Below are 24,785 nucleotides of genomic sequence, written 5' to 3'. Positions count from 1 at the left end.
GATCATGGGGAAGATGTGAGGGAGTTTTCAGTTCTGATGCTGTTTTTGTTGTTGTTTTTTAAGGACTTAAATCAGTAGATTTAGTAATACTTAGCATACACTTAACCATGCCTATGTGTGACTCTTAAGCACTTGACATTAAATAGGACACTGGAAGGGTAGAGACAGGTCAACAGATTGTCCCAGTGTTCATAGAAAAAGTTGGCATTCATGAGATGGCATGAACTTACATTATTTTTGCTTTTGTTTTCATATTTGTAGGTGGAAATAAATTTCCCAAACCATGCTGAGAAACGGTAGAAAAAGTTCATTAAAAAATTAACTCTCATTAATGTTTATATCACATGAAGAGTTCCATGTAAAAATCTGGAAAATGAGAGAGAAAAGCAGGTTTCCTCCTTTCTGTCAGTCTGAATTTTGGGAAGGAGAATCCTAGAAAAATATTTGCTGCATTTTGCTGTAGTTGTTCCTTGCTCTACTTGCTTTGAGGGTGAAATACTTGACAGTCCTAAAGCAATCTCTAGAAATAGCTGTTGTCAGTTTCTTTGTGTTGATTTTTATTTATTTTTTAAATCACAAGAGATTTATTAGAGTGATATTAGACTGATTAATCACAGAGCTTCACTTTTGGAACTTAACCTTTAAGCATGTACGCATTTTGACGTAGTTCTTCACGTTTTGGATGTTTTTCTATTACCTGGGATCTGGATTTATTTTCTTAAATCACCAACTTCAACATTTTGTGAGAAGCTATAGTGTGATAAATCTAAAGTGGTACAACCAGCCTGACTTTTATTCACCTGAAAGTAATGGCAGCTTTGTTTTTTGTTCCGAAGCCACTAACAGTCATCATGGGTTGTCTTTTTTGGAAATATGTACTGTACTTTTTACTGGTGAGAGTAATCAAGATAATCTTTTCCTTACAGGCCATCAAAAACAATGCTGGATTTAGAGTATGGATCCTCTTTTTCCTTGTGATGTGTTCATTTTCCTTGCTTTTCCTGGACTGGTATGATAATTAAAAAAATGAAATTGTCTACATGCTTTGTAAAACTTTTGACATTTTTTCCTATGGAATGGGGGTATATACATACCTGTATATTTTATGCATTTTTTTTTGTGCTGCTGTGATGGAAATATTTTCCAACAAATAAGCACATGCATATGTCCATTGCTGCAGAGGGAGACAATAGCATTCATTTTATCAAATGTGAAAGAACACTGAATCCTACACACTTCAACTTTTGAAAGAGCTGGTAAGAAAGCTACAAGCTGGAGCAGAGCTAAAGGGGTAAACATTGATAAGTAAATAAAAAGTGATTATTGTCAGTGACCTACGCCTATGGTACTTGAAGTCCAGCTCTCAGTGCGCAGAACAGGTTGAGAGAAAATTGTTGTTGTGCAGAAGCATCTACACTGTTTCAGGCTTTTATTTAATCACACCACTTCAGTACACAGTGATCATTTTGCAGATGTATGACCTCTACTTCTAATCCTTGACAACTACTTTAGAGATCAAGATGATTTAATAATAATTAAAAGAAAAAAAAAAAAAGCTAAAGAGCTTTACTTGAGGGTGCAAAGAGATAATAACAATGCCGATTGTGCAGTGAAATGGAGGTTCTGAGACATCAGAACAAAGCCAAAGGACAGACAATATTAAAGGCAAACTTCAATGTACTAAAAGTGGGAGCAATTTGGTATCCAAAAAAGGGGTCTCAAAACCAACTGTGGCTAAGAATCAATAAACTTCCTCTCGTTAAGTCAGATGGAAAAACTGCTCTTGACTTAATTGCAAAGCAATCAGCGTTCTACATCCTACAGCTTGGTATTTTTTAATGTCATGAGAGCAGTAAGTTCTTTCTCATCAGTATTTACTTGTGCATTGAAGCCGTTTATTGTGCTATATTTAAGGGGAGGAAGATGTATCATGAATCATTTCCATGTAGGACAGTCTTGGGAAAGAGATCTTTTTTATCTTGTAAAATCTGAATGGCCTCTGTAAAAAATATTGTGATAAATGTGTTTTGCTATCTCTCTTCTGACTTGTGTGTACCTATACATTATATGCAACAAGCTGTATCATTCTTTACTCTGCACAGAGTGAAAATGTCAAAAGTTACAGATTGCATCCAATAAAGCCGATGCCTACTAGAAAATAAAAACATGGTAGTTTTGAGTATCTGAATATGTGGCCTGTGGTTTTGAAATGCAAAGAAAAATTTGGCACATAACTTATTGCTTTTTATGCATTCCACATACCAGGACTTAAAAATTCTTTTACAGGTATTACTTGCTTACTTCACATCAAATCTATAGAATTAAGTAATAATGGTTATTTTTACTGTATTGGTTAAAAAAAAGTTACTGATAATTAAATTCTACTGGAGAAGAGTAAAAGTGTAGCTGACTGTTTGTTCTGCTATAGATCTTGACGGTTTCCCTTTGTTTCTGTATGATCTCTACAGAAAACAAACTTTTGACATGTCCACTAGAAGTTGTTGCATTTAAGTAAGGTTACTTGCTTACCCAGATGCTTCACACCCTTGTCTGTTAAATTAATTATGTCTTCTTTTGTAATATACTTAAGATTTATAATAAAAATGAAAACATGGTTTCACACAAAGAATAGATAAGTTTGTAATTACAATGGAACTTTAACGTGCATCCACAATACTATGATCTTCTACATCTTTTCCCATCCCAAGCCATACATAAACAGTTCTACTCTTCACTCAAGTTTCACATGTAGCTTTCAGACAGCCAGTTGTGTTATCTAAGATGCTACTGTTTCACTTGTGATGCTTTCTGTTTTAAAAAGCATTGAACTGCAAACCATACATAAACTGAAAGCTCTAATTTATAAAAAGGGAAAAAGTTAATGTCATAAAAGAGAAAATTTAGACATATTACTCCCCCGTTGTATCCAACAAATTACATAGCGGACTACATCTACTGTGAACAGGCTTTCTACCGCTTAAGTATGATCAAAAGATGGCATTTCTCTTTTGAACATCCTTAACCATATATTTACTTTTTTACACTATCCTCACCATCCATCACTAGAATTGTCTGTGGTTCTCCGTAGTGCCTATCTAGTTTGTGTTTCAGTGCATATCCTTACCAAGATGCTAAAGCCACAGTGGAAATGCAGTTAAATCCTGTTGACAGCAATAATAAAACATTGAGCATGCCTTGTTGCAGAGAACTTCATTATCACTTACAAATAAATAACAGTAAAGAAAATGTAAGAAAAATGCTACCTGACAGTTTTTTTTTTCTTTTCTCCATACAAGTCATTACATTATGCCCTTGATATCAGTGCTGATTATCACTTTTGCTTGAGCCAAAACTAAATACTAAATATAGCTCTCAGCTAAACAAGAGATCACTCTAGTTATGGCTGTGGTGTTTCAGTTTGCAAAATGACTAACAATAAAAAATTAATAAATAAAGTATCAGTTCAGACAACAGAACACATGATTTAAGGTCCAAGCCCTGAAAATCCAGTGAAGAAATCTGTCAGTATCCAATAAACTGCAAGAACATATCTAACAGTTGTTTGTTTTTTTTTTTTTAAACATTGAAAATGGTGTCAAAGCTCTAAAGCAATGCTGATATGCATCTTGTTTTATGCCCATGAATGTTCTGCAGCAAGTTTTTGTTTTGTTTTGTTTTTGCAAAGCAGTATCAGCAAACAGAAGCAATTGCACCATAAACATGAGTAACCTCTAAATTATCCATAATTATATTTAATGAAAAGTTCCTTAAAGTCCCTTAGTTACCTTCAAATGACATAGTGTTAATAATTAGCTTATCATACTAAGCTGATTTCTCAGCGGCTTCAGTCTCCTGTTCAGATAATTTCTCTTCTGACAGTACTGTCATCCATGGGGACACTGAGCGCGTGATGGTTTGTTTGGCCAGATTGTAGTGGTTTATGACTGTGTAAAATTTCCCTCGAGCACTGGAGTCTTGTTCAGAGTAGTAGTTTTCCAACCCAGCTGGAATGCACTGATTATTCTGAAAAGAAAATCCATCACTTAGATTACAGATACAACCTCATACACACTGAACATATCAAAGTATTTTCTTTTCCCTCCAGTCTAAGCAAGCTTTTACTTTGGGCAAGTCAAGGTGCAACACACAGCAATTACTACTACAGTGTCATCCTACTGCAGTCAGAATGTTCTTCCTTGTAATCCTTAGCCTACACCTGCATTTGCCAGACAGGCAAATCTGTGTCTGTTTTCCAGAATAATTAACAGTTAAGAAACATGCATGCCCCAAATTAATTTTTAAAAGTACTCAGTCTCTTGTTCCAGCTCTTTTCTTCTCTACCTAGTCCCACCTGGTCAATCTACAATTACAGATACCTGCATTCTCACATTGCAGTGTTTCAGGCACCTTAATAGAATTTGTTTTCAATCTGTGGGGAAGAGCTTACTATAAATATAGGGGTGCCAAGGCATGACCAGTTTTACAGCCTAGTAATACACAGAGGGAAAACATTGTGGGCAGCCCTGTTGATGTGCAGATGTACATATACACATGATTCTGTGATTCTAATACTTCACTCTTCATTTTCAGAAAGATACAGTCAGCATCAAGCTTTTAAAGTCTATCTTTAGCTGTGGAACTGCATTATTTAGTTTCCCAAAAGTTTAAGAGCACTACACAGAAACTGCAAGATGCTCAGAGCTTTTGAAAATGAAATACCTGACTTAGTTAAATACCAAGTAGGATCCAAACTCGGATGTCATCTTAAAAAACAAGTGGATGTGCCCGTACAGTGCATCTCACAACCCTCCTGTGATGATGCAGTAAAAGCCTATGAAGCAGCAAGTTGCACTGAAGGAAAAAAAATGACTGGGACATATCCTGCTGACCACTGGGTTTTGCTCCAGAAGGGCACAGGTCTCTCCACAGGTCCTTTGCCACATCTGCCAGTCCAAGCAGTCTGAACAACACCTCAGAGACCTGGGCAGTCATCTGTGCAACTGAGCTGACCCTCTAAAATCTGTGAGTACCTGCAGCACTCATATCAGCTTAAGGAAAAGTCCTCTCTTTTCAAACGATACAAGCTGTTTGATCTTCCTTCTCCCAGTAATGAAGATTAAAATTTCTAATACTGCAGGACAGCAATTTTTACCAGTGCTGCTGTTCTCATAGAACTTGGCAAGGAAAACTTAATAGTAGAAATTTATGAGCACAAAAAAATTGTCACAACCAGATGCTATCTCACATGTACACAATTACTTTGGGGTTGAACTCCTGTCAACCCCTCTTCTTTTTCTTCTAGTCAGAAAAAAAAAAAAAAAAAAAAAAAAAAAAGCAGCATAAAAGTAAATCATTAGCAACTGTTTCAAATGTTTTAAACCATATAGCACAAAATGGCTGGGGGAAAGATCCAGCCATCTTGGCTTAAAATAAATTCTGCCTCCTAAAAATGTTGGGGTGAATAAAGCATCAAAATGTATGAAAGAAAAAAGCAAGACCTGCTAAAACAATAGGCTACAGGTAGTCTTTAAACCTACTTGGCCCCAGTGAATGTGATCTTGGGGCAGATTTGACTGCTGAAGGAAGACTTGCTATCACAAGATCAGTAGCCCTCCCAGGGAATTAGCAGCTCATCAGTTCTACCCAGCTTGCATGCTGGAAGCTTAGATGCATGCCAGATACAACGGCATCCAAAGTTACCACATCCAGCCAGGTTTGGTTTGTTTTCTTTTTCACAGAGCAGCCAGGGCAAATCTTGCCCCAAAGCTTTATTGGAACTAGCACTACAAAGCAGACAGGGCTTAACCCCAGCTAAACAGAGACTTGTGGCCAGGCAGCACTGTTTAACTCACAGAGGTTTCCCTGCCATAATCACCAGCCTCATCCAAGTGTCAGTTCCAAGTCTGGGACCTAAGTTTGAAGAGCACAGAGGACAGCTCTGGAACTGAGCTGCTTGGTATGCGTGTTCACCTGCATCAGCCGTGCCATCTTCTGGAAGCATTATCCAAGCTTCATCTGGGATAACTGACACGACTTCTGATGTGATAAAATGACTAAGAAGCACTCAGACACAGACCTCTTTGTAGTGATTATTTCACCCAGTCACTGGATGTAGTCACAATTCTAAATATTTAAAATGGGGGAAGGAACACAATCCATTGATCTAATTAGATCTGCCAAGGAAATTCAAGCAAATGCAATATAATTATTAGTGCTGAAGACAAGCCAAGATTACTGCCAGTCTAAAATAATGCCACAGAATCTTTTACTGCTTAAAGGAGCAATTAGCTTTTTAACAGGCCAAAATGACTCAGTAATGTTATTTTTTGTAGTCACAAACGCCCAACAGCTGACAGAAGAGCCTAAAGAAATACCCATCAGAGTTTCCATCCTGACTGAATTTTTGCTCAGGATTTCAGGCTTCTGGAAAAAACGGGCAAAAACTCCCTTTTTACTTGCTGTTCCTTGTGTACTGCCCATGGATAACCTCTCTGCTCAGCATCTCATCAAGGCAGGCAGGGCAGCACCCAGAGCTCCTGAGCTGTGGAAACTGGTGCCAGTTCGCATTGTGCCACCTGCTGTAACCTTCAGCCTACGCAGAACATTTCTACCTGTTTTGTTTCATTGGATTCCAAGTGAGAGAACTAGTAAGAAAGGGCACGAGGAGAAACCAGGATGCTCCAGCATAACTTGTCAGTCTCACATTTCTTTCATATCCCTTTTATTTCAGAAGTTAGTTACAGGTTAAGGCCTTTGATACCAGAGCAAATCCTGATTGCCAGCCTGTGTGTGGCTCTATGAAGATGACTCCTTCTGTTCCCCTGACACAAGGACTCCAGTGGTACCAACACTTCACTTCAAAATAGTATCTTCTGTCCTATTAACTTTGCTGGGTCAGTAATTCCAGCCTTAATAGATGATGGTGTTATCTTTAATACACGGAAATTACTTTCTCGTACTGTCCATGAGTCTGACAGAACACAGGTGCCTTGGCAATGGAAGCTGAAGAGTAACAGATGCAGTACGGAGCACACTGAAGCCCTGGAGAAATTCCTCCAGGATACGAGCTGTGGTGAGTCTCACCATGAGCCAGCAAGGAGAGCTTCAGAGGAGCAATCTGCACAACAGGGCTGTGCCTGCGTCAGCTTCAGCAAGCACAAATTTGCAGCTCAGGCTGTTTAAGACTGCTATGCAGAGGAAAACGAGCGGCTTTTTAATTACACCTTCAAGCTCTGGATGTGTAGGACAGCAAAAAGGTTGAAAACACCGAAACCTTTGGAACTGCTCCGTGTATGACAGCATCAAAGTGAATTTGACTCAGGGCTGCAGTCGCTCAGGCTTTACTCAGAGATTCCCATGACACCAGGCTTCCTGAGGCAGGACACATTTGCCCTTAACAAGCAAATCACATCAGCATCAAAAGCCTGGTGACATCCAGGTCAGAGAATATTGCTGAGTTCACCTGAAGCACAAAGCCCGTCCACAGAGAGACTGGTCACAAGGTGAACACAACTGGCACAGACTTCTCCTTCATCTCTCTTAGGACATCTGTGCCAAGCTACGCCATGATATGTTACAGACTCTCCCCAAAAAGATGCACAGGCAACAAGTAAAAATTTCTGTCTGCATCGCTAGTTCCAGGCCTCATGCCATTTGGTTCCACGGTTATCCTGTACAGAAAACTTAAGAAGTAGATGATAAAAGATGCTGTGCCTCCTGGCATTATGCCATCAAGCACCTAGGAAACAGCCTCTACAAAACCCAGCACCGGAAGAGCAATAGCAACGCAGCCCTGTGTATGTGCTGCTCCCTAAAAGCAAAGCATCAGGCACAGGATGCTCTGCCTAACGTGTGTTTCAAACACGGGGTCCTAAGAAGAGAAACCTGATCAGATTCTTTTCACACACTGTGCAGCCAAAATAAAGCTCAGAAACTGTTCTCCTCTTACATGTCTTTGACACTAGAAAGAACAGGTAAGAAGCCAGAATGCTGCAATTCGAAGGAAGGGATGGCACGGTATGAAAGGACGCAGAAGAAGCAGGCTGTTACTAGAATTGTGACAGGAGCACACAACTGGCCATTCCCATCGAGTCAGGATCACATCAGAGTAGGCTCCGTAAGAACACACAGTCCGTGTTCCAAATTGCTAAAAGCCAAGAGTAAGCTTAGAAAAAAAAGGCTAGCACCCCTCGAGACATGGGCATAGAGAGGTTTCAGAACTTGTCTGAGACAACACAAAAAAGAAAACAAGCAGAAGGAAGAGCTGTATCTCCTGAGCTACAGCCAGCTGTTCTAACCATGGTCTCTTTTGCCCTTGAACCGAGGGAAAAACGAATGGTTGGAGTTAAGTTAACCTACTACAGCACCACTGCTTATACCTTTGGACTGGATTCTTGTAAAATATTTATGTGCCTACAGTGACAGAATCAAAAGTCCTGAACAGGACTGGCAAGAGCGCCGAGGCAGTCATTCTTTCTTACATCATTTTGAAAATCCCATCAGATCCCCTTTATATTATTTAAGACTAAATAGTCTTAAAAAATTAGAGGGAAGAATGCCATCATCACTGCTGCTTTTCTTAACTAATTACAGCCACGTTCAACCCTGCTAAATTTACAGCTGAGAGAAATCAATACTACCTTTCTGACTTCCAGCCCAGGTCAGAGCTGAAGAGCCAGCACTGCCATCTTGTAAGAATTAAGTGAGCCCCTGCCTCCCTTTCAGTTAGCGCAAGTATTTTTTCCAATAAATGTGTTTTTCCTTTTTTGGCACCACTTTTGGCCTGTGGCAGTAGGGCTGGGAGGTCACTGTTCGAGAACAAGAAGTTCTTTCTATAAAAATAACCCTAAGGTAACTCTGCTACTCTTAATGAGACCATCACTTTAGCCTGTCTTTGACATATATTCCAGTGTCCATTTTTTTTTCCTCCAGGTTTTTAGATTTATCATTCTCTTCTTTCTTATGACAAATGAATTTGGAGGAACATGCAACAGCAATAAGTGGTGTATGACCCAATAAATGAGTGTTTTGCTCCAAGAGCTGCAGATGAAGGAGGTCTGCAGGATACTGGTGTTGGCACTGTTGATGTATTTTCAAGGTTTAGAGCATTAGCAAAAATAACAAGAACGTGAAAGTTGTGTGGTAGTCACAATCTCTATTACAAATTAAGCAGAAAGAAATATAGCTAAAGGCACACTAGCCTCTGAAAATAACCACAAGTTTCTATACAACACAGGATGACTTAATCAAGGCTATGCAGAAAACAGCACAGGGAACATCACACACTCTCCCGCTTTTCCGTAGTGTCTACAGCACTTACCTTGAAAACAAATCCTTCTGGACAGGTATGATCATACTTGTAAACCTTGTAGACTACCAGAAATACAACACATGTTAAGAACGCAAGGGCGAAAAGGACCAGCACAGTTACCTGGAAAGAAAACCGAAACATGCTCACGTTAGTAATGCACTGCTCATTGTATCGCTGTTCGTTACCGCAGGCAGCAGAAGCTAGCTACAAATGCACTTTGCAGTAAAATCAGAAAATAAAAACAGCTACTTAATTGTTGAGGGAAATCTGGGAAATAACACACATGTGCTTCTACCTCCTGCTTCTCCCTGAAAAAAGCCGATGGTATGGTCAGTGCCCCATTGCCTATACTGCAAGGCTTTTTGGGTTGCTTCTCTTCAGCGTACACTTGAGGCCAGAAGGACACATTGAGGTGGTGGCTCGTGTCTGCTGCTTTTTCAGGATTTGGATGATGTAAGTGTAAATCTAGTTTATGTCAGCTGATGAGCATGTTGGTTTCCCCTGTACCTGTCCAAGAATAGAGTCAGATGACAGTAAGTTAGCGCAGGTGTCATCCAAATGATACAAAGGTGACTCTGGCAGGGCAAGGAGAAAGCAATGGCTGCCCCCTCTTGTTAGGAGAAGAGTTTGTTGTACCTGCTGTAGATGTTTCTGCTTCTACAGCACTCACAGAGGAGCCTAGGAATCTACACATCACAGACTGCATTGCATGGCACTGACTTTCACTGTCTCTCTAAGTGCCTCCCTGGTCTCAAATCTATGTTGGAGCAAAAATAAGAGGTGCCTTAAATTAAATCTGAAATTGGTGTCACTATGAAGCTAATCTTTCCCAGGATTAAACTCTGGGGGAATGTCCCAGACATGGGGTTTTTACTATTCTAAACCTTCTAATGACACATAAATGAGTAGCTCCTGGAGATTACAGGAAGAGGAGAGTAAGTGGTTGAGCTTTTTTTTTTTTTTTTTTTTTTTTGAAAGTTAGGGCAAAGCCAGCATGTCCTGCAGCCTAAGAAAGTAATAAACTTTTAAAGTTAAAGATTAATCGATTAAAATAGCATGTAGTATGATCTAAATGTTAAGGAAAGACAAGCAAACCAGCTATATACACCTCCTAAAAAGAGGACGTAAGGACATTTGGGTCAATCACACAAACAAAAATAATCTGGTACTTCAGAAAGCAACCAAAAAAAATTGTAGCTTTGCCTCTCAGAAAAATAAACCAACCAACCACACGCTCCCGTTATGATAAAGCCCAGAACTAACAGGATTTGCAACACTGCAAACTGTGTGTGGCAGAAGACTGGGATGCTGAAGGACTTAGATGAACTTCTAGGGACTTAGGAAGCCAACTTCATGATGGACACACAACAGCGCGTGCTAAATTTCCTGGCTGGAACAAGGCTGGGGAGTACAGTGTGCTGCTCAAGCCAAAGATTCTTCATAGAGAGAAAATTAAAAAAAATAATATAAAAAAAAAAAAAAGATGACCAGAGGAGAGGGCAGGGGGAACTGCAGATCAAAAGGTAAATTAGCAGAAGAAATGTAAATCAGAGCAAAGGACCTTTCTGGTTCAGAGTAACACCTTCAGCTTCCCAGAACTGTCACTGGGTTGGAAAAAAAAAAATAAAAAAATTGTATTCTTAATCACCTTCAGAAAACCTCACGTTGACATCAATTTTCAAATCCAATTACTCTTCCCCAGGTTTATTGCTCGTTTGCATACACAAAGGTTAGCTCTGCCTTGCCAATCTCGTACTTTCAGCTCAAGTGTCCCATGTCTCAGGATGTCACTGATGAATCCCAAAGGGCATCTTCCCTCCTGGTTATCTTCTGTGGCCCAGGTCAGTAACCACCACCATAACCTCTCCTCCTCACACCTCCCAGCCCAGCAAAGCCGTGGCCTACCTTGGCCTGTCTCGTGTGTGGTAAGGCCTTTTTCCTTTTGTTTTCTCCAGTTTTTTGCAGCTCCTTCCTGTGTATCCCCAGCTACCCCACCCACAAACATGTACACGGTCCTTCACCCTCTGGCCTGGCCCAAACTTTGAATCCCATCTTCCAGAGTCTTTCCCTCCCCACAGCTGTAATAAGCCTTATCCTCTGTTCTCCCCCAAGAATCCTCCTTGCACTCCAAGCTCTAGAAAAACGGACCTTCCTCCCCTTAGCTCGCAGTTTCCACAAAAGGGCCATGGGACCACGGCTTTCTTTTTCCCAGCTGGGCAGCACGGGGAGATGAGGAACCACAAAGGAGGGAGCAATCTTTATGCAAACAAACAGCTCTACAGCACCCTCATGGCCCAGTCCCCAGGTTTGGGGTCACTCACCTCCCACCCCTACAATCCACTGGCTCTAACTCTGTCCAATTTGCTCTGATAGTCACTGCTCTTTCCCTTAGAAAATAAGATAGAGAGGGAAAAGAGATACTAGAAAGTGTGGAAAGTAAACAAAATCCAGTTGGGATTATTGCAGAGGTTTCTGTGCCCTTCAGGATATATTCTACACAGCCTTCAAGAACATCTGCTCTAAGAGAAGAGGTCTAGGACATGGGACAGAGCAAGCAGGACAATTGCTGTGCTCTGGGTTGGTTCAGCTCAACTCCTCCTCAGACAGGAGTAAACAGTTCAAAATGCTTTGAAAAGCATTCTGAAATCTCAAAGCATGTTTAGCCACATTCTCTGCCCATCCTACTAGCAGGGAAGAGTAAAATCCTAACATTTTTCCCCAGTCGCAACCATTCTGGCATACAGATGAGGCCTCGGGAGCATACAGCAAAGCTAACAAGCTGTTTTGTAGTTTAGATCAGATATTGGACAATCTAAATATATTTATAATTCCACAATCATCGCACAATCTCCAAGGCTCTGGAGGTGTTTGGGAAGGTCAGTAAGTTTTCTGAAGGAGGCCAAAAGCCCAGTGTTGTGCAGGCTGGGGGATTCTGACAGTTCCAAAGCTGCTGGCTCAAGCCTTTGCCTGCTCCAGGGACCTACCCAGGGCTGGGTGCTCACTGCCTGCACATCACGTCCACCACAGCTCTTCCACGGCCACACAGCAAGCCCCTGGGAAGAGCTCTCAGGGCTCCTGCTTCATAACTCTCCCAGAACCTCTCCCGTTCACATACTGTACTTCCTAACGTTATTAATTTTGGTATTAGCATGTAAATTTTTTACTCTCATTATCTCCAATAATTTGCAATCACACTCCATTTGCAAATCCCTAATCAAGTAAGCTCTTGTCTCCTTCCTAGCAGAAGAGGAGCTCTCCTCTCCAACCATCCTTCAGGATATAAGTCACTTGTATTTAGGTAAAAGACAGCTGCACATGCAAGTGACAGATGGAAAGACATCCATCCCTGGATTCCAAGGTGATCCCAATCACCTGGTTATCCAATTTGCTTCTTTCTTATAAGCTGAAAATCCTTCTTTTCCTCCTAACAGCCATATTCCTTCCCTCTCACAACCCACCACTGATGGTCCTTAGATGCCCAGCTTCACTCCTGTCCCTCAGCCAGTCAGCCTCTTTGTCCTGCCAGTAACTCCCTCCCTGCCTCTCCTTCTGAGCCCTCTCCTTCCAGCTGCCTTGCAAAACCCTAGGCACACAAAGAGAGGGGACAACAAGCTGCTCTGCAGACCACAGGCCTGGCCAAAGCTGACTTCTCATTGCCTTCCTCCACAAAAAATGTGCAAACTCGCCCTCACCTTCCAGTCGAGGTAGGAGAGGATGCAATCCGTGTGCAGGCACCACTCTCTTTCCTACAGGGAATCCTTGCATCTCTTCTTGTGGCATCCAGCTGGCTGAGTGCAGGGCTTCATACAGTGGCAACAGAAGCCTTTTAACTACTCTGATCATTCACTACCACGTAGATCCAGCAGAACACCACAGTGTCTTGCGCCACACAGGTGACAGGCTTTAAAAATACTTTTTAAGAAATAACTAGAAGCTAGCACGAAAAACTTCTTTGAACTAGGAACCCAAAGTGTGGGTTTGTTTTCATTCCAGGAGTGTCCTTTAAGGTTAGTTTTAAGGGGAACTGGCAGCAGAACTAAGTGAACACAAAAGCTGACAAGATATTATGTATGTGGCAGCTTTTTGAATAGATTGCAAGTGAAGAGCAGAAGAAGGACAATGTCTAGCCAGAAGCCATTACAGTAATCGAAATGAGAGATGACTAATGAATGAACTAAGTGTACCCACAGCAAAAAACAAACAAAACCACAAAAAACCACACGCTACCTTCAGACTCTATGAGCATTTAGCCGAACAAATGAAACTCACAGGATCTGACAACTACGCTAACACGTAAACAGCCTGTGATAAGGCCCTACCATCAAGATCTGCTAAAGCTTCCCAGTCAGTGCATCCTGTTCTGCTGCAGCTGCGTAAGGCTGCAAGCTGTATTTTCTTCTATGCTTGGCTGCTGCAGTCTCCTCCCTCCCTTTGCTAGCATTTGTTGGGCTCCCTTTATAATCAAGCCAGAATGTTACAGCAAAATGCATCAATTGCACCAATTGTGCCTGCTTTGCCTCAGACCCTTTCCTGGCTCCCATCCTCCCTGAACAAATTACAAGCTACGTTTCAAGGCACGTACAGTTCTGTGTTGCTCCTCTTAGCTCTACCTCCTTTTGCTCTGCCTGTATCCCACTAAAGCCTTAGTGCCATCTTTTTATCCCATGCCCTAACCATCACACTTCTCTTCATGCATCCCCTTCTTGGCAGAAATTCTTGCATGAATCCATTCTTTCTGCACTTGTGTGCACTGCCTGCCTTCACACTTTTCCTTTCACCACACACCTGTCAGAAAGCACACAAACCCATCCAGGAGCACTCCTGTTATTATGGGAATTGGCACTAACAGCACATGCAGTGACTTTCACTGCTCTGTCACCAGCCCTTGGTCACATCTCAGCTCTATTCTACATCTACACCCTACCTATTTCACTTGGAGCCCCTTGGGAACGCAGCTTTCATTTCTGATTTGTCTGTAAAGTGCTAGGTACATCCTTGGTGTTAGCAGCAAACAAAAAGAGCAAAGACATACATTTACAGAGCACTCTTCATATCAAGTGAGTTACAAACAGTTCATGTTTTGCTCACCAGTGAAACACAGAGCCCCTTAAGATAAAATACAGCAACTCTGCACAACCATTTAGGACAGGAAATTAAGATCATTGCTATCCAATTTAAACTACAAGAGAATTTTAGGTAAGCAGACTGTAATTACAATAGATTGTGTCTGGCTACATACCACAGACGAAAATTCGTAAAACATCACATTGACTTCCCTGCAAATGGCCGTGACCTCCATTTCACCTCTCTCCACTAAAACCCTGCATCTCCTGCCACACGATGCCCTCTACCAGCATGTCAGAGAACACCAACACCAGCTCTCCGCTCCCCCTTACACTCCTGCGTTTTCTAAAATGATTTTCTTTGCTGTTACCTGGGCCTGTCCCTCGAAGTTTATGTGAAAAGATGTGTTTGAAGCAATGTATGTAAGGAATAAAGAATATTCCGTTTGAAGAAAATGGTATGGCTTCCCATACTTGTTATGGGGATATACATCCACCTGCAGTATGACTGGTGACACAAAAGGCAGCCAGGTGCCTCACTGCAGAATGGTGTTTCTAATATAACCTGTCACAGTTAGCTGTATGACTGGGATCTATCTATCTCAAAGAGGATGACAGCCTTGGGATAGACTGGAACAGAAAAAAGAAGTCAAAAGACTCCTTCTCTAACGGGCAAAGAGGAAGAGAGAACTGGCTTGGATGCTTACCTGGAGATGACTGGGAATAGCAGCACGAAAGGCAGCCAGATTCATGAAGGGAAAACTGCAAAGAAACTACAGACCCAGTGCTTCTTAGCAGCAACAGCACAAGACAACAGAGCAAGCCTGCAAGGGAGTTGATTAATGAAACCTGAGGGAGATACTGTTAGACAAAACCAGATTAACAAGGCAGTGGCCTCCTGAGCCTAAGCAGCACCGTGGCTGAACACAACTGCTCATGGCAGTGTTCCCATCATCTTCCATCACACAGGCACCACGGATCTGTTTGCTACCGACAGAGCTGAGGAAACAGTCCAAGACATCCTGTGTCCCTGACGTGAGAATCTCATTACCTTGCCTTACAAACCTGGAAGGGATTAGTGAAGCCAAGAGAAAGGCTGGAAAAGATCACACACCCTTTCTGTGATGTACAAAGTGTTGCATCTAGGGAGACCCAAAGCATCTTCTGCCACCAGTGTCCCTGCCACCAGGCTCTGCTCCAAGAAAAGGATTTCTAACAAGATATGAGTTGCTGCTAGGCATTACCCACTTTACTCAGATCTGCCAGCTCTGACCATACAAAAAATTCCTTTTAGCCAAAATTTAGCAGAAGGATTGTCAATGTCCTATCAGGGAATTATCAGAAATAAGAAAAAGGGAATAAAGACAGTTGCTATAGAGTGCATTTACATCAATAGTTTTAAACCAGCAGTTACACTGGAAGAAGAATCTCCTTTATTTGTCTTGCTCAAAGCGATAAAAGGAAAAATTCAGAGCCTGCCAAACTGTTATATCAGTGAGCAACTCTAATCGTGTAAGTAGTTCTGCTGAAGAAAAGAGAACTACACACGGCAGCAAGCACCTGTCATCCTTCCAGCACTAGCTGAGAGACCAAGAATTACTTGGGAAAGTGCTATCCCGCACAAGAATCGGCTGACATCTCAGGCATTTAGCAGAGTTTTAAGTGGAAGCAGAGACACAGAAACCAACAAGAAGTATTTTCCATGCCTCCAGTCAGTTTTTCAGTAAGAATCATCATCTGTATTACAAAGAACAACAGGTAAAAAAGTCTTGAGAAAGAAATGTGTTTTAAAAGATGTCCCTTCAAGACAGATCAATCATGGAATACTTTTTCTAATACATTTTTTCTATCTTAAAATAAGCAGGTGGAACTGTGAGAAGTCTTGATTCCTCTTCCATAACCTCGTGCTTGCTACTTGATAGTACGTGGCTTGCACCATATGGTCTTACCACAGAAAAAAGCTCCAGGCTCCGGCTCTGCAGTTAGATGTATGTACAGATGTCAAGGATAAAGTCTGAAGAATTGATTTGCCTTTGTACAGAACCAAATGGCTTAAGGCAAACCACAGCTTGGGTTTATTTAAGGGCTTGAAATTTATTGGGAAACAGAAAGGGTTGCTTTCAAAATACTTCTGAATGTTATTTATTGAGGTTTCCCCAAAGACAGAAAAGAAAAAAAATCTCATTCTTTGATAGACTGGACAATTTTTGAAATTGGTGTGCTTGTGCACAACTGTCAATTGTCAACTCTCAACAACGGGGGCCAGAACAGACATCTCACTAAAAAAAAAAACAAAAAAAAACAAGTGGAGTTTGTAAAAACACGGCTCCATCACTGGAGGCAAAGGTTTGGCTTTGGCTAACTGATACCATCAATTTTCTCCTGCTTCCTCCTACGTGCTGATTCATAAGACTCCTTTGAAATGACATTTCCAGCCATGTTGTTCTGTTCTGTATAGCAGACAATCTCGAGGAGAGAAAAATCTGCCTCATTCGAAGTGGCTTTCCAGATGTGAAGGGACAGCTCCCCACATTATTCTACGCTGTTCAAAGAACAAAAGAGAGACTTTTATTTCTCAATGAAAAATACACTCCCCAGTGAAAGTCCCATCTTCCTTGGAGTGGTTACTGCCATAAAGCTGAATTACAGCAACAGCATTCTCAGAATCAGGAGGTTCACAATCTCATGACAGATCCTGATTTGAATTCAGAACGTGACTTCAAGCAGGAAAATTATACTTGCAGTTTTCTTTGTAAACATTCTCAGCTCTGTTGTAATAACTGCGGTAATGTGGATTGAATGCAGAAAATACATTTTGTAATTGCATATTCACCCGGCTGCTAAAACACCAAATGATCTACATGACATATGTACACGCTGGAGTGGCTTCATTTGTTACAATATATAATTTCCCGAGAAGCACAGCATTCGATGTTCTGCACTGCTGAATCCCAAAAATGCAATCTGCTTTGTCCTTACTTAAGGACTACATCTTGGAATACACATGTGAAATATTAGTAAATATGACTGACTGCTTTTATTTTTAGCACAAGATTCGGGCTGTGTCTTGTAGCAAACTTATGCATCAGTGATGTACAGTATTAAAGTCATTAAAACAGCATCTGAAGCTCTTTTCATGAACAGAAGCCAAAGTCAGAGCCTCACCAGTTAAATAATGCATTTCATAATTATAGCAAATATTTAATTTTCAAACAAATATCCTTTTGCTCTCTCAGAATCAACAGCAGCAGTTAACATGATGGCTCACAATTAATAAGGACCCAGGAGAAAACCTCACACAATCAGTACTTTTCATCTCCATATTTATGAAATTTCATCAATTATTCATGAAATATTTACTACTGGGAGTGGTGAACATGACAGTCAGCCCTGCCGGAGAACCAGTCAGTCCTCTTTAAAATGATGCAAGCAGCATAATTCAATTCTTCAACTTTTAGGTAGAGATAAAGGGACATTTTTAGGTTCTGAATGTTCTGCATGAAACTCTTGTTTTTGACTACCTGAACCACAATTTTCCTAATTGATCAACCCCCACACCCTCCTTTAAAAGCTGACTTACAGCCACAGTGTGAATCATCCTGCAATTCCCAAGAGATACCAAATCTTCCTGAAATCTCTCTCTGATGCAGTAGTTACCTAGCAGCAAAACCTAGCAACCCTGTAGTATGAGATTAATCCCAGAGTGATCATCATAAAGTAATATCTAAGACATTTTACTTTAAGCACGCCATCCAAAGGTATATAAAAATGCAACATAAAAAAGCTCAGGCTTCTGACTGTTCAGCTATACAAATTAGAAAAGACTACCTAACAGCATGACAAGCTATTTATTTGATGTTCACTGAGGTCTTTCTTGTTCAACGGTCCCAAAAAAAGACAGAAAGAACCCAGATCTACAGAGAGACGTGTAAAACATTTAGATGCAACTAAGGTATTCAAAACCCTTCCTTATCTACAATTTAACGCTCAGAGATGAGATCCCTTAGACCCTACAGCTAGTGGCTAAGCACACAATTCTCCAGGCAGTGGTTCTGCTCAGTTGCTTAGAACCAAGGTCCTAGCAGGGTGCTCAAGCTAAACGAATTCTCCCTCTTTACGCCTACAAAGTAGTGGGCATTTTCAGATGACTTCAGTCCGAATAAGACACACACAAGACAGCCAAATGTGTCGTCATTGATCTGAGCTGTCCACCTGCACTTTAGCCAACAACACGGCATGCATTACCCTCACCTGAGAGGACAGGGATTACCCTCAAAAAGCAGCACTATGGTGTCAGGAGGAGAAAGATGAAACGTCAGTCAGAAGGTAGCATTTTCCCTGAGGGATGGGATGTCCTTGCTCCAAATCAGGTAACAGAAGAACTGGTTTCTTGTCCCGTCAGTAAGTCCCTCACGCAGCTCACTGGGAACCTACCAGCTTCTCTGTATGGCTGAAGACCCTACCAGGTGACCTGAGCTTAAAGGTTTGTCCCAGCAACACTGCAAAATTCCATTGCAAATGTAGCCTAAAGCTCCTAATGCCTCCTTGAACCTTCACTTTGCCTGTTTGTTTTGTGCACTCTGATTCCAGGGAGAGCTGTAGATACCTCTGAAGGAAGGTGTGGGCCTGGACAGGTTCAGAACAACAGGTCAGGCACAGTTCCTGTTGTTTTATTCTTCAAATTCTGTGCTTTACGCTCCTAATTACAGAACTGGAATATTTGGGTATGCCCTAAAACTCCCATCACACAGAGGGATGTCACATACATGCAATAGCAAGAGAAATAGACACCTTTACTGAAACCCTGCTTTGTTCCTCAGACTAAACTTAAGACTTTCCAAACATATTTGTAACTGGGCACCGAACAGTGTGGATGCCTGCTGTTTAAAAGTGCCTTGGCATCCTTGGGTAAGATGCTAGGTTAACAGGGCTAGAAAACTAGTCTTCTTCTTTAAGGGAACTGATAGGAAAGCAAGAGCTGAAGCACTCTTTCCTGCTTTGCTTTACTTGTACAGCACAAGAAAACCTGCCCTCCAGTGAGAAGGGGGGTAGATAATTCAATCCTTGCATCAGTTAAGCTCTCTGCTTTCCTCTGGGAGTACTCAGGGGAGTAATAAGGGTGTGGACACTAACGAGTAAATGCGAGTCAGATTCCTGCTGATCTGCCATCCTCCAGTAAGTCGTCACCAGGCTGTACGATACAATTGGACCAAGCAAAGAGCTCTGGTATACATCCTTAAGCTGCCAAGTCATGCATTTAACTATAAAAAAATACATAATGGACTATGACAGTGCTTTTAAGAGAATGGTTTGGCTACACAGAAAAATCATAAGCCAAAAAGAAAACATATACTCTTCTGGTTCTTGCCCTTCAACACTAACAGGGACTGCCCATGCCATGAGAGGTACCTGTATGCATCCACACACACCCTGGCCAGCCAAGTTCTGAAACGCTTCCTCTGAGAAAATTGCCTTCTGAATTCATCTGCTAGTGAGGGATTAGGACCAATAGTGCTGCAGGGTTTGCTTTTGCTTCTAATCACTAAATACTGAACTATTTTAACACTGAATTTCCTTTTCTCATTTCCAGCTCTACCCCTAACGGTCGCGCTGTTACAGCCAGCCAGTCTCAGCTACAATCAGCGATTGATTTTAAGCATATCTCGGAGCAAAACTGAGTCACCACCATCTTCAGATTGCACTGCTTACCTTAAATCTTTCTGAAACCCCTTCAGTGATGCTGATTGTGAACTCAGCTATTTTAGGAGTACGGAATTTTCCCTTCTTGCGATCAGGTTCATATTCTGTTTTCGTTTTGACCACAACCTTTGAAAATAAAAAATAAAATCAAAAATCAAAAAGCCATGTAGACAGTACCTTACTAGCACATCACCAGAATAAGGCTCATCACAGGAACCTTATTGACTCAATACTCCTCTTTTACATGCTTACAAGCACATCTAGCACAATATTTTTGTTGTTGTTCTTCTCACCCCATTTTGTGTAATTCTTCTATGGAAGATTAAGTTGTTAAGCATCTACTTAGTTCAAACCCAAATTGTGAAACTCCCCGCTTTGTATTGTCTGAAAACAGCCACCTCCATTTGCTTCAGGAGAGGCATGCTCTTTAGCCATGTTCTCTGATGGCAGGATTTTCAGTTTAAAGGTGATGACCCATCTAGTTGCAACTCAGTATGTGCCAGACAAAAGCTCTTCACACTGTGATTTTTAACATCTCAGATAACTTTTGAGTTATTAGCAGCAAGATGCACACAAACCCTTATGTGATAATGAGATTTCTTGATACACCCAAGGCTCTCTAATTTCAGTTTATTCCTTGCTATGAGCTATTGCCCTGAGCTACACAATTTAGGATCTTACCTGTATTCCTAAAATATTCATTACGTCAGTCATGTCTCTAGTACTCTCCTAGGCATTCTAATTGTACAGAATTTTCACAAACCTAACCTATTTGCCTCATTTTTGTCTTCTACAATTTCTCAGGATCTTTTTTTCAAAGTACCACACATGAAATAGGGTGCAGTTTATCACACTGACAGTGCTATTAAGATCCGGTCAATTATCTCTGTTGTTCCAAAGAACAAATATTGAGACTCTTTCAGATTTTTAGAATCAGACGCTATCTTTAGAGCAGCCCATGGCATCAGTGGCAACTACAACGTTCTGCTGTTAAGATCGTAACGCTTACAGGTATCCAGGTACTGAAATTAAAGCTTTGGGTTCTCCTCTCCTCATTTCCCTGAAATGGCATCTAGAATGAGTAACAGTAGCTAGACTCAGTACCACAAAGCTTACTAAATTCTTATACAGCAGTACACAGATATGTGCGGGACATAGGGAAATAGCTTAAACTATTTTCAGCTATAATAAGGTAATTGTAACTATGTAACTTTGCAATTGCCCAACAACATCATGGAAGTAAACCATTTGAAATGTCCTTTTAACATTACACTTCTTTTCTTCCCCCTTTATGTTGCATAATCTCAGGCAATTCAAATCACATTCAGCTGACACTGAACACAGAGTTCTATCTGCTTGGTTATATAATGTCTTCTTTTGTTTAACATACCTAAATATGAATTTAAATCAGTTCACCCATTTAATTTAGAAGCTGTCAAAACCATCAAATTCTCGTCGCTACAGTCACTATTGCTGAAGAAGTTATGCTTCACTGCCATGCTGGAGTCTTGTACGCGAGTAATAAGCACAGATACATGAAGTATGCACTCCTGTTCATTATATATGAGCATCTTCATACTTCAGAATTTGATCCATGTGTCAATCTTGACTTAATACTTCTGCCATTTTTCACATGAGTTGCTCTACTACTCCCTTTGTGTCTGTAGCAACCAGTGAAGACATCTACATGAATAACCACAGCCACAGAAGGAAGCCAGTAGGACGAATAAACGTGTCTTTATTTTTTTCCCCTCAGTGTTTGCAAAGGAAAGGAAAGCTATCATACAAATAGACAGTGGAAAGCGCAGAAGAGTCAATCAAATATTCCTTTATGTAAGTTCCAAGCCCAGGTGCATGTTTGGTTTTGTTCAAGGCAAACCTTGTAAAGGCAAGAGGAGTCCTGTGCGGTTCTAGTAGGTGCAACCAGGCTGGCACAGAACCTCCTGGGTTTGCCACAGAGGCTCCGCTCAGGTTAAACCTATTACCACAGACTTCTGCTTAACAGTGCAGTAATGTAACAAATTCCTCTGGATGTTGGTCTCAGTAATCGGTTATATCCAGTCACCAGTTGGCAGGCGTATCAGACACAGTAAGACTTGTTTTAAAGCCTTAGGGTGCAATTTTGTCCTCAGTTACAAGATTTACACCCATGTAACCAAGGACAGAAAATGGGCCCTAAGGCTCTGTAACAGCTGTTATGGCTTATTGTATTTATGCCTGCCAACTGGTCATCACCACACACAACACAATGATGTTGATAGGAATTAAAATTGAGGTCACAAATTTGTTTGTATTGCCTACAAGCAATACTCTACCAAGACATATTAAAAAAACTGAAGTGCTTTACCGCAATATAAGATTATGTGGGGTTTTTTTTGAGCTATAAGGAACGTATGCCTACCGGTTTACCTAGAAATGGAATTGCCAAAAATAAAAATCTGCATGAAGATATTACCATTTTCCAGTTAAATTTTGTATTTTTCAAAGGCCACAGAAGCTACAAAGTTTCTTTACCAGATACATACATGGAAAAATACCTAAATATCCTACTGAATATGATACTGAAAAACAAGATACTGAAATACCTGAAAAAAATATCTGTATGTCTCACCCACAGTAACCCTTACTGAAACATTTATTTTGAGTACATTTATTAAAATGTATTTATGGGCTACTACATCATCATCCTAAATCCTTAAAATTAAATCCCTAGTATTCAAACCATGTGATAAGGAATGCAGGATATATGCTTCCTTTCCAACTTGTGAGCTGCACCTCAAACTGTCCTCTTGCAGCCATGGAGCACCTAAACCACCTCTATTTTGAGGTATGGGGCCAAATCAGTTGCTAAGGAAAAACTCAGTGGCCTGTTCTCATTTCATTACTTCACGTTGTCTGCGGCTAGCAGGCAGGAAGTTCCTGCTGAGGCACAAAAGGAATATGGAAGTTCTCTCTGTGGCCGGTCTGCCTACGTACATCTTGCAGAGAGACAAAGCAGTGCTCTAGCCCCCATTAGGGGGGCTTTTTCTGAAACAAGAAAATTCACCTCATTCACAGAGAATGTTTAGTACCTCACAAATATTAAAAAGAAAGACATGGAGTAAGGAGGGATATGGCAATACAACAGAGAGAAGCTTGCATTTTCCTATTTATACATCTCATCCAGCAGCACTGAAATCCAAATACACTCATTGCTCACATTTCCCACTACTTTATAAATGCAAATCACCACTACTAGATTTTCATTAGCTTCGCTGTCAGTTTTTTTTTCCCCAGAGGGAACGTTCCCTAAAACACCCCGTATTTCTTGACATTTCTAAGCCGCTCGCTACACGTAACCTATTCTTTTGTTGTTTGCCCGAGATTTGGGTGTGATTCTCCAGGGTGGAAACTAAAGCCTACTGTACCTTGTCAGGAGGTGGGAACTGGAGCTGATTGACATCCAGGGGTGTGATCAGGGGGATGGTGTCAAATCCATCCTCCAGAAGGGGCTGCTTTGTGCTCTTCTCGCTGAAATTATTCCCCAGTTTCACCATTCTTCCAGGGAAGCAGGATTTTCTGCAAGCAGACACGCACACACACAACACGCAGAAACGCAAACCAGAGCGATTTGTCACAAAGTCGGGATGCACCAGACCCTTCCACAGCCCCCCGGAGAACCCAAAAACGTAAAATGTAAAAGAAATATTTTTATATATTTACGGGTTGAGCCGCGGCTTGAACAAACCAGGCGTTTTGTGAAGTAAAAACGACGAGCAACGTTAAGAAACATTAATAAAAAAGGCACCCACACGCCACCACACGTCAGCCTGCCCTCAGCGATGCTGCCCGCCCGGCCCCGGTGTGGCATCGCCCCTCAGCTCGGGCGGGCTCCGGGGCTGGCCCCGGCCCCTGCCCCTGCCCTCCCGCCTCCCCTCACGACGGACAGGGCCGGGGCCGTGGCCGGGGGACCCCCAAGAGCCGCCGTGCGGGCTGTCCGCCCCGCTCACCGCCGCGGCTGCCGGCCCTTCCTCGGCGGGCGGCGAGGCGTCGTTCCGCCGCGGCCCCGCGCTGCAATGGCGGAGCGGGCGGCTCGGCGGCAGCTCTCCCTCGGCGGGCAGAGAGCGAGAGAGGGAGGCTGCGGGGCCCTGGCGCAGCCGGGGCAGCTCCGGAGCAGCACAAAGGGGCCCCGCGGGGTGTGAGGCGGCTCCCCCCAGCCGGCTACTGGCGCAGCGGCAGCAGGTGGAGGACGAGGAGGAGGAGGAGGAGAAGGAGGCGGCGGGGGGGACGGGACGGGAGCGAAACGCGCCGCCCTCCGCGCTCCTCCCCTGGCGGAGCCGCGCGGCGCGGGGCGGCGGCTGCGGGCGGCGAGGGGGGCGACGGGGACGAAGGGGATGAGGGGGGAGATGGGGATGAAGAGGACGAGGGAGGAGACAGGGACGAAGGGGACGAGGGGCGCCGCCGCCCTGCGCCTCACAGCGGCTCCGGGCCCTGAGGTGGGGGCTGCCCAGCCCCTTTTCTGCCGGCTGCGCTTTTTTTTTTTTTTTTTTTTTCTGTCACAGGTCGGTTGGCTTTGTCCTTAAGCTGTCTCCTTTTTTTCCTCTCCTTTCCCTTTTTCTTTTTTTTTTTTTTTTTAATATTTATTTTATTTTTCCTTGCTTTCTTCTCCCCTAGTACACACAGGGAAAGGACAAAGGTGCTTTTCGGGTTGGTAAAATCGGATTTTCCTCTCT

General features: G+C 42.1%; 2 protein-coding genes across 3 annotated transcripts in view; one reads left to right on the top strand and one right to left on the bottom strand.

Moving 5' to 3' along the window:
* STX18 (syntaxin 18) overlaps positions 1–2,466 on the top strand; it is a 66,682-nt gene extending 64,216 nt beyond the window's left edge. Inside the window, exon 11 of the mRNA XM_082759628.1 lies at positions 927–2,466. Within this exon, the coding sequence (XP_082615754.1) occupies positions 927–1,022 (96 nt within the window). The 3' untranslated portion in view covers positions 1,023–2,466. The remainder of the gene's footprint in view (positions 1–926) is intronic.
* Positions 2,467–2,759: 293 nt separating this feature from the next.
* On the bottom strand, positions 2,760–24,398 carry NSG1 (neuronal vesicle trafficking associated 1). Of its 2 annotated transcripts, none has more exons than XM_082759626.1 (5): positions 24,063–24,398; positions 23,481–23,631; positions 20,083–20,199; positions 9,320–9,430; positions 2,760–4,023 (listed from the first exon to the last, which is right to left on the bottom strand). In XM_082759626.1, exons 2-5 carry the CDS (start codon positions 23,607–23,609, stop codon positions 3,823–3,825), a joined length of 558 nt encoding a protein of 185 aa, XP_082615752.1. In that variant the 5' UTR covers positions 23,610–23,631; positions 24,063–24,398; the 3' UTR covers positions 2,760–3,822. The 2 variants fall into 2 exon arrangements, with proteins under 2 accessions (XP_082615752.1, XP_082615753.1); XM_082759627.1 differs by lacking the exon at positions 24,063–24,398 and adding an exon at positions 23,776–24,038.
* Between the last annotated feature and the right edge of the window lie 387 nt (positions 24,399–24,785).

The sequence above is a fragment of the Aythya marila genome (assembly GCF_965140915.1).
Source record: "Aythya marila genome assembly, chromosome: 4".
Taxonomy (NCBI): Eukaryota; Metazoa; Chordata; class Aves; order Anseriformes; family Anatidae; genus Aythya; species Aythya marila.
The sequence above is the reverse complement of the archived record's forward strand: the minus strand, read 5'-3'. Positions and strand labels throughout refer to the sequence as shown.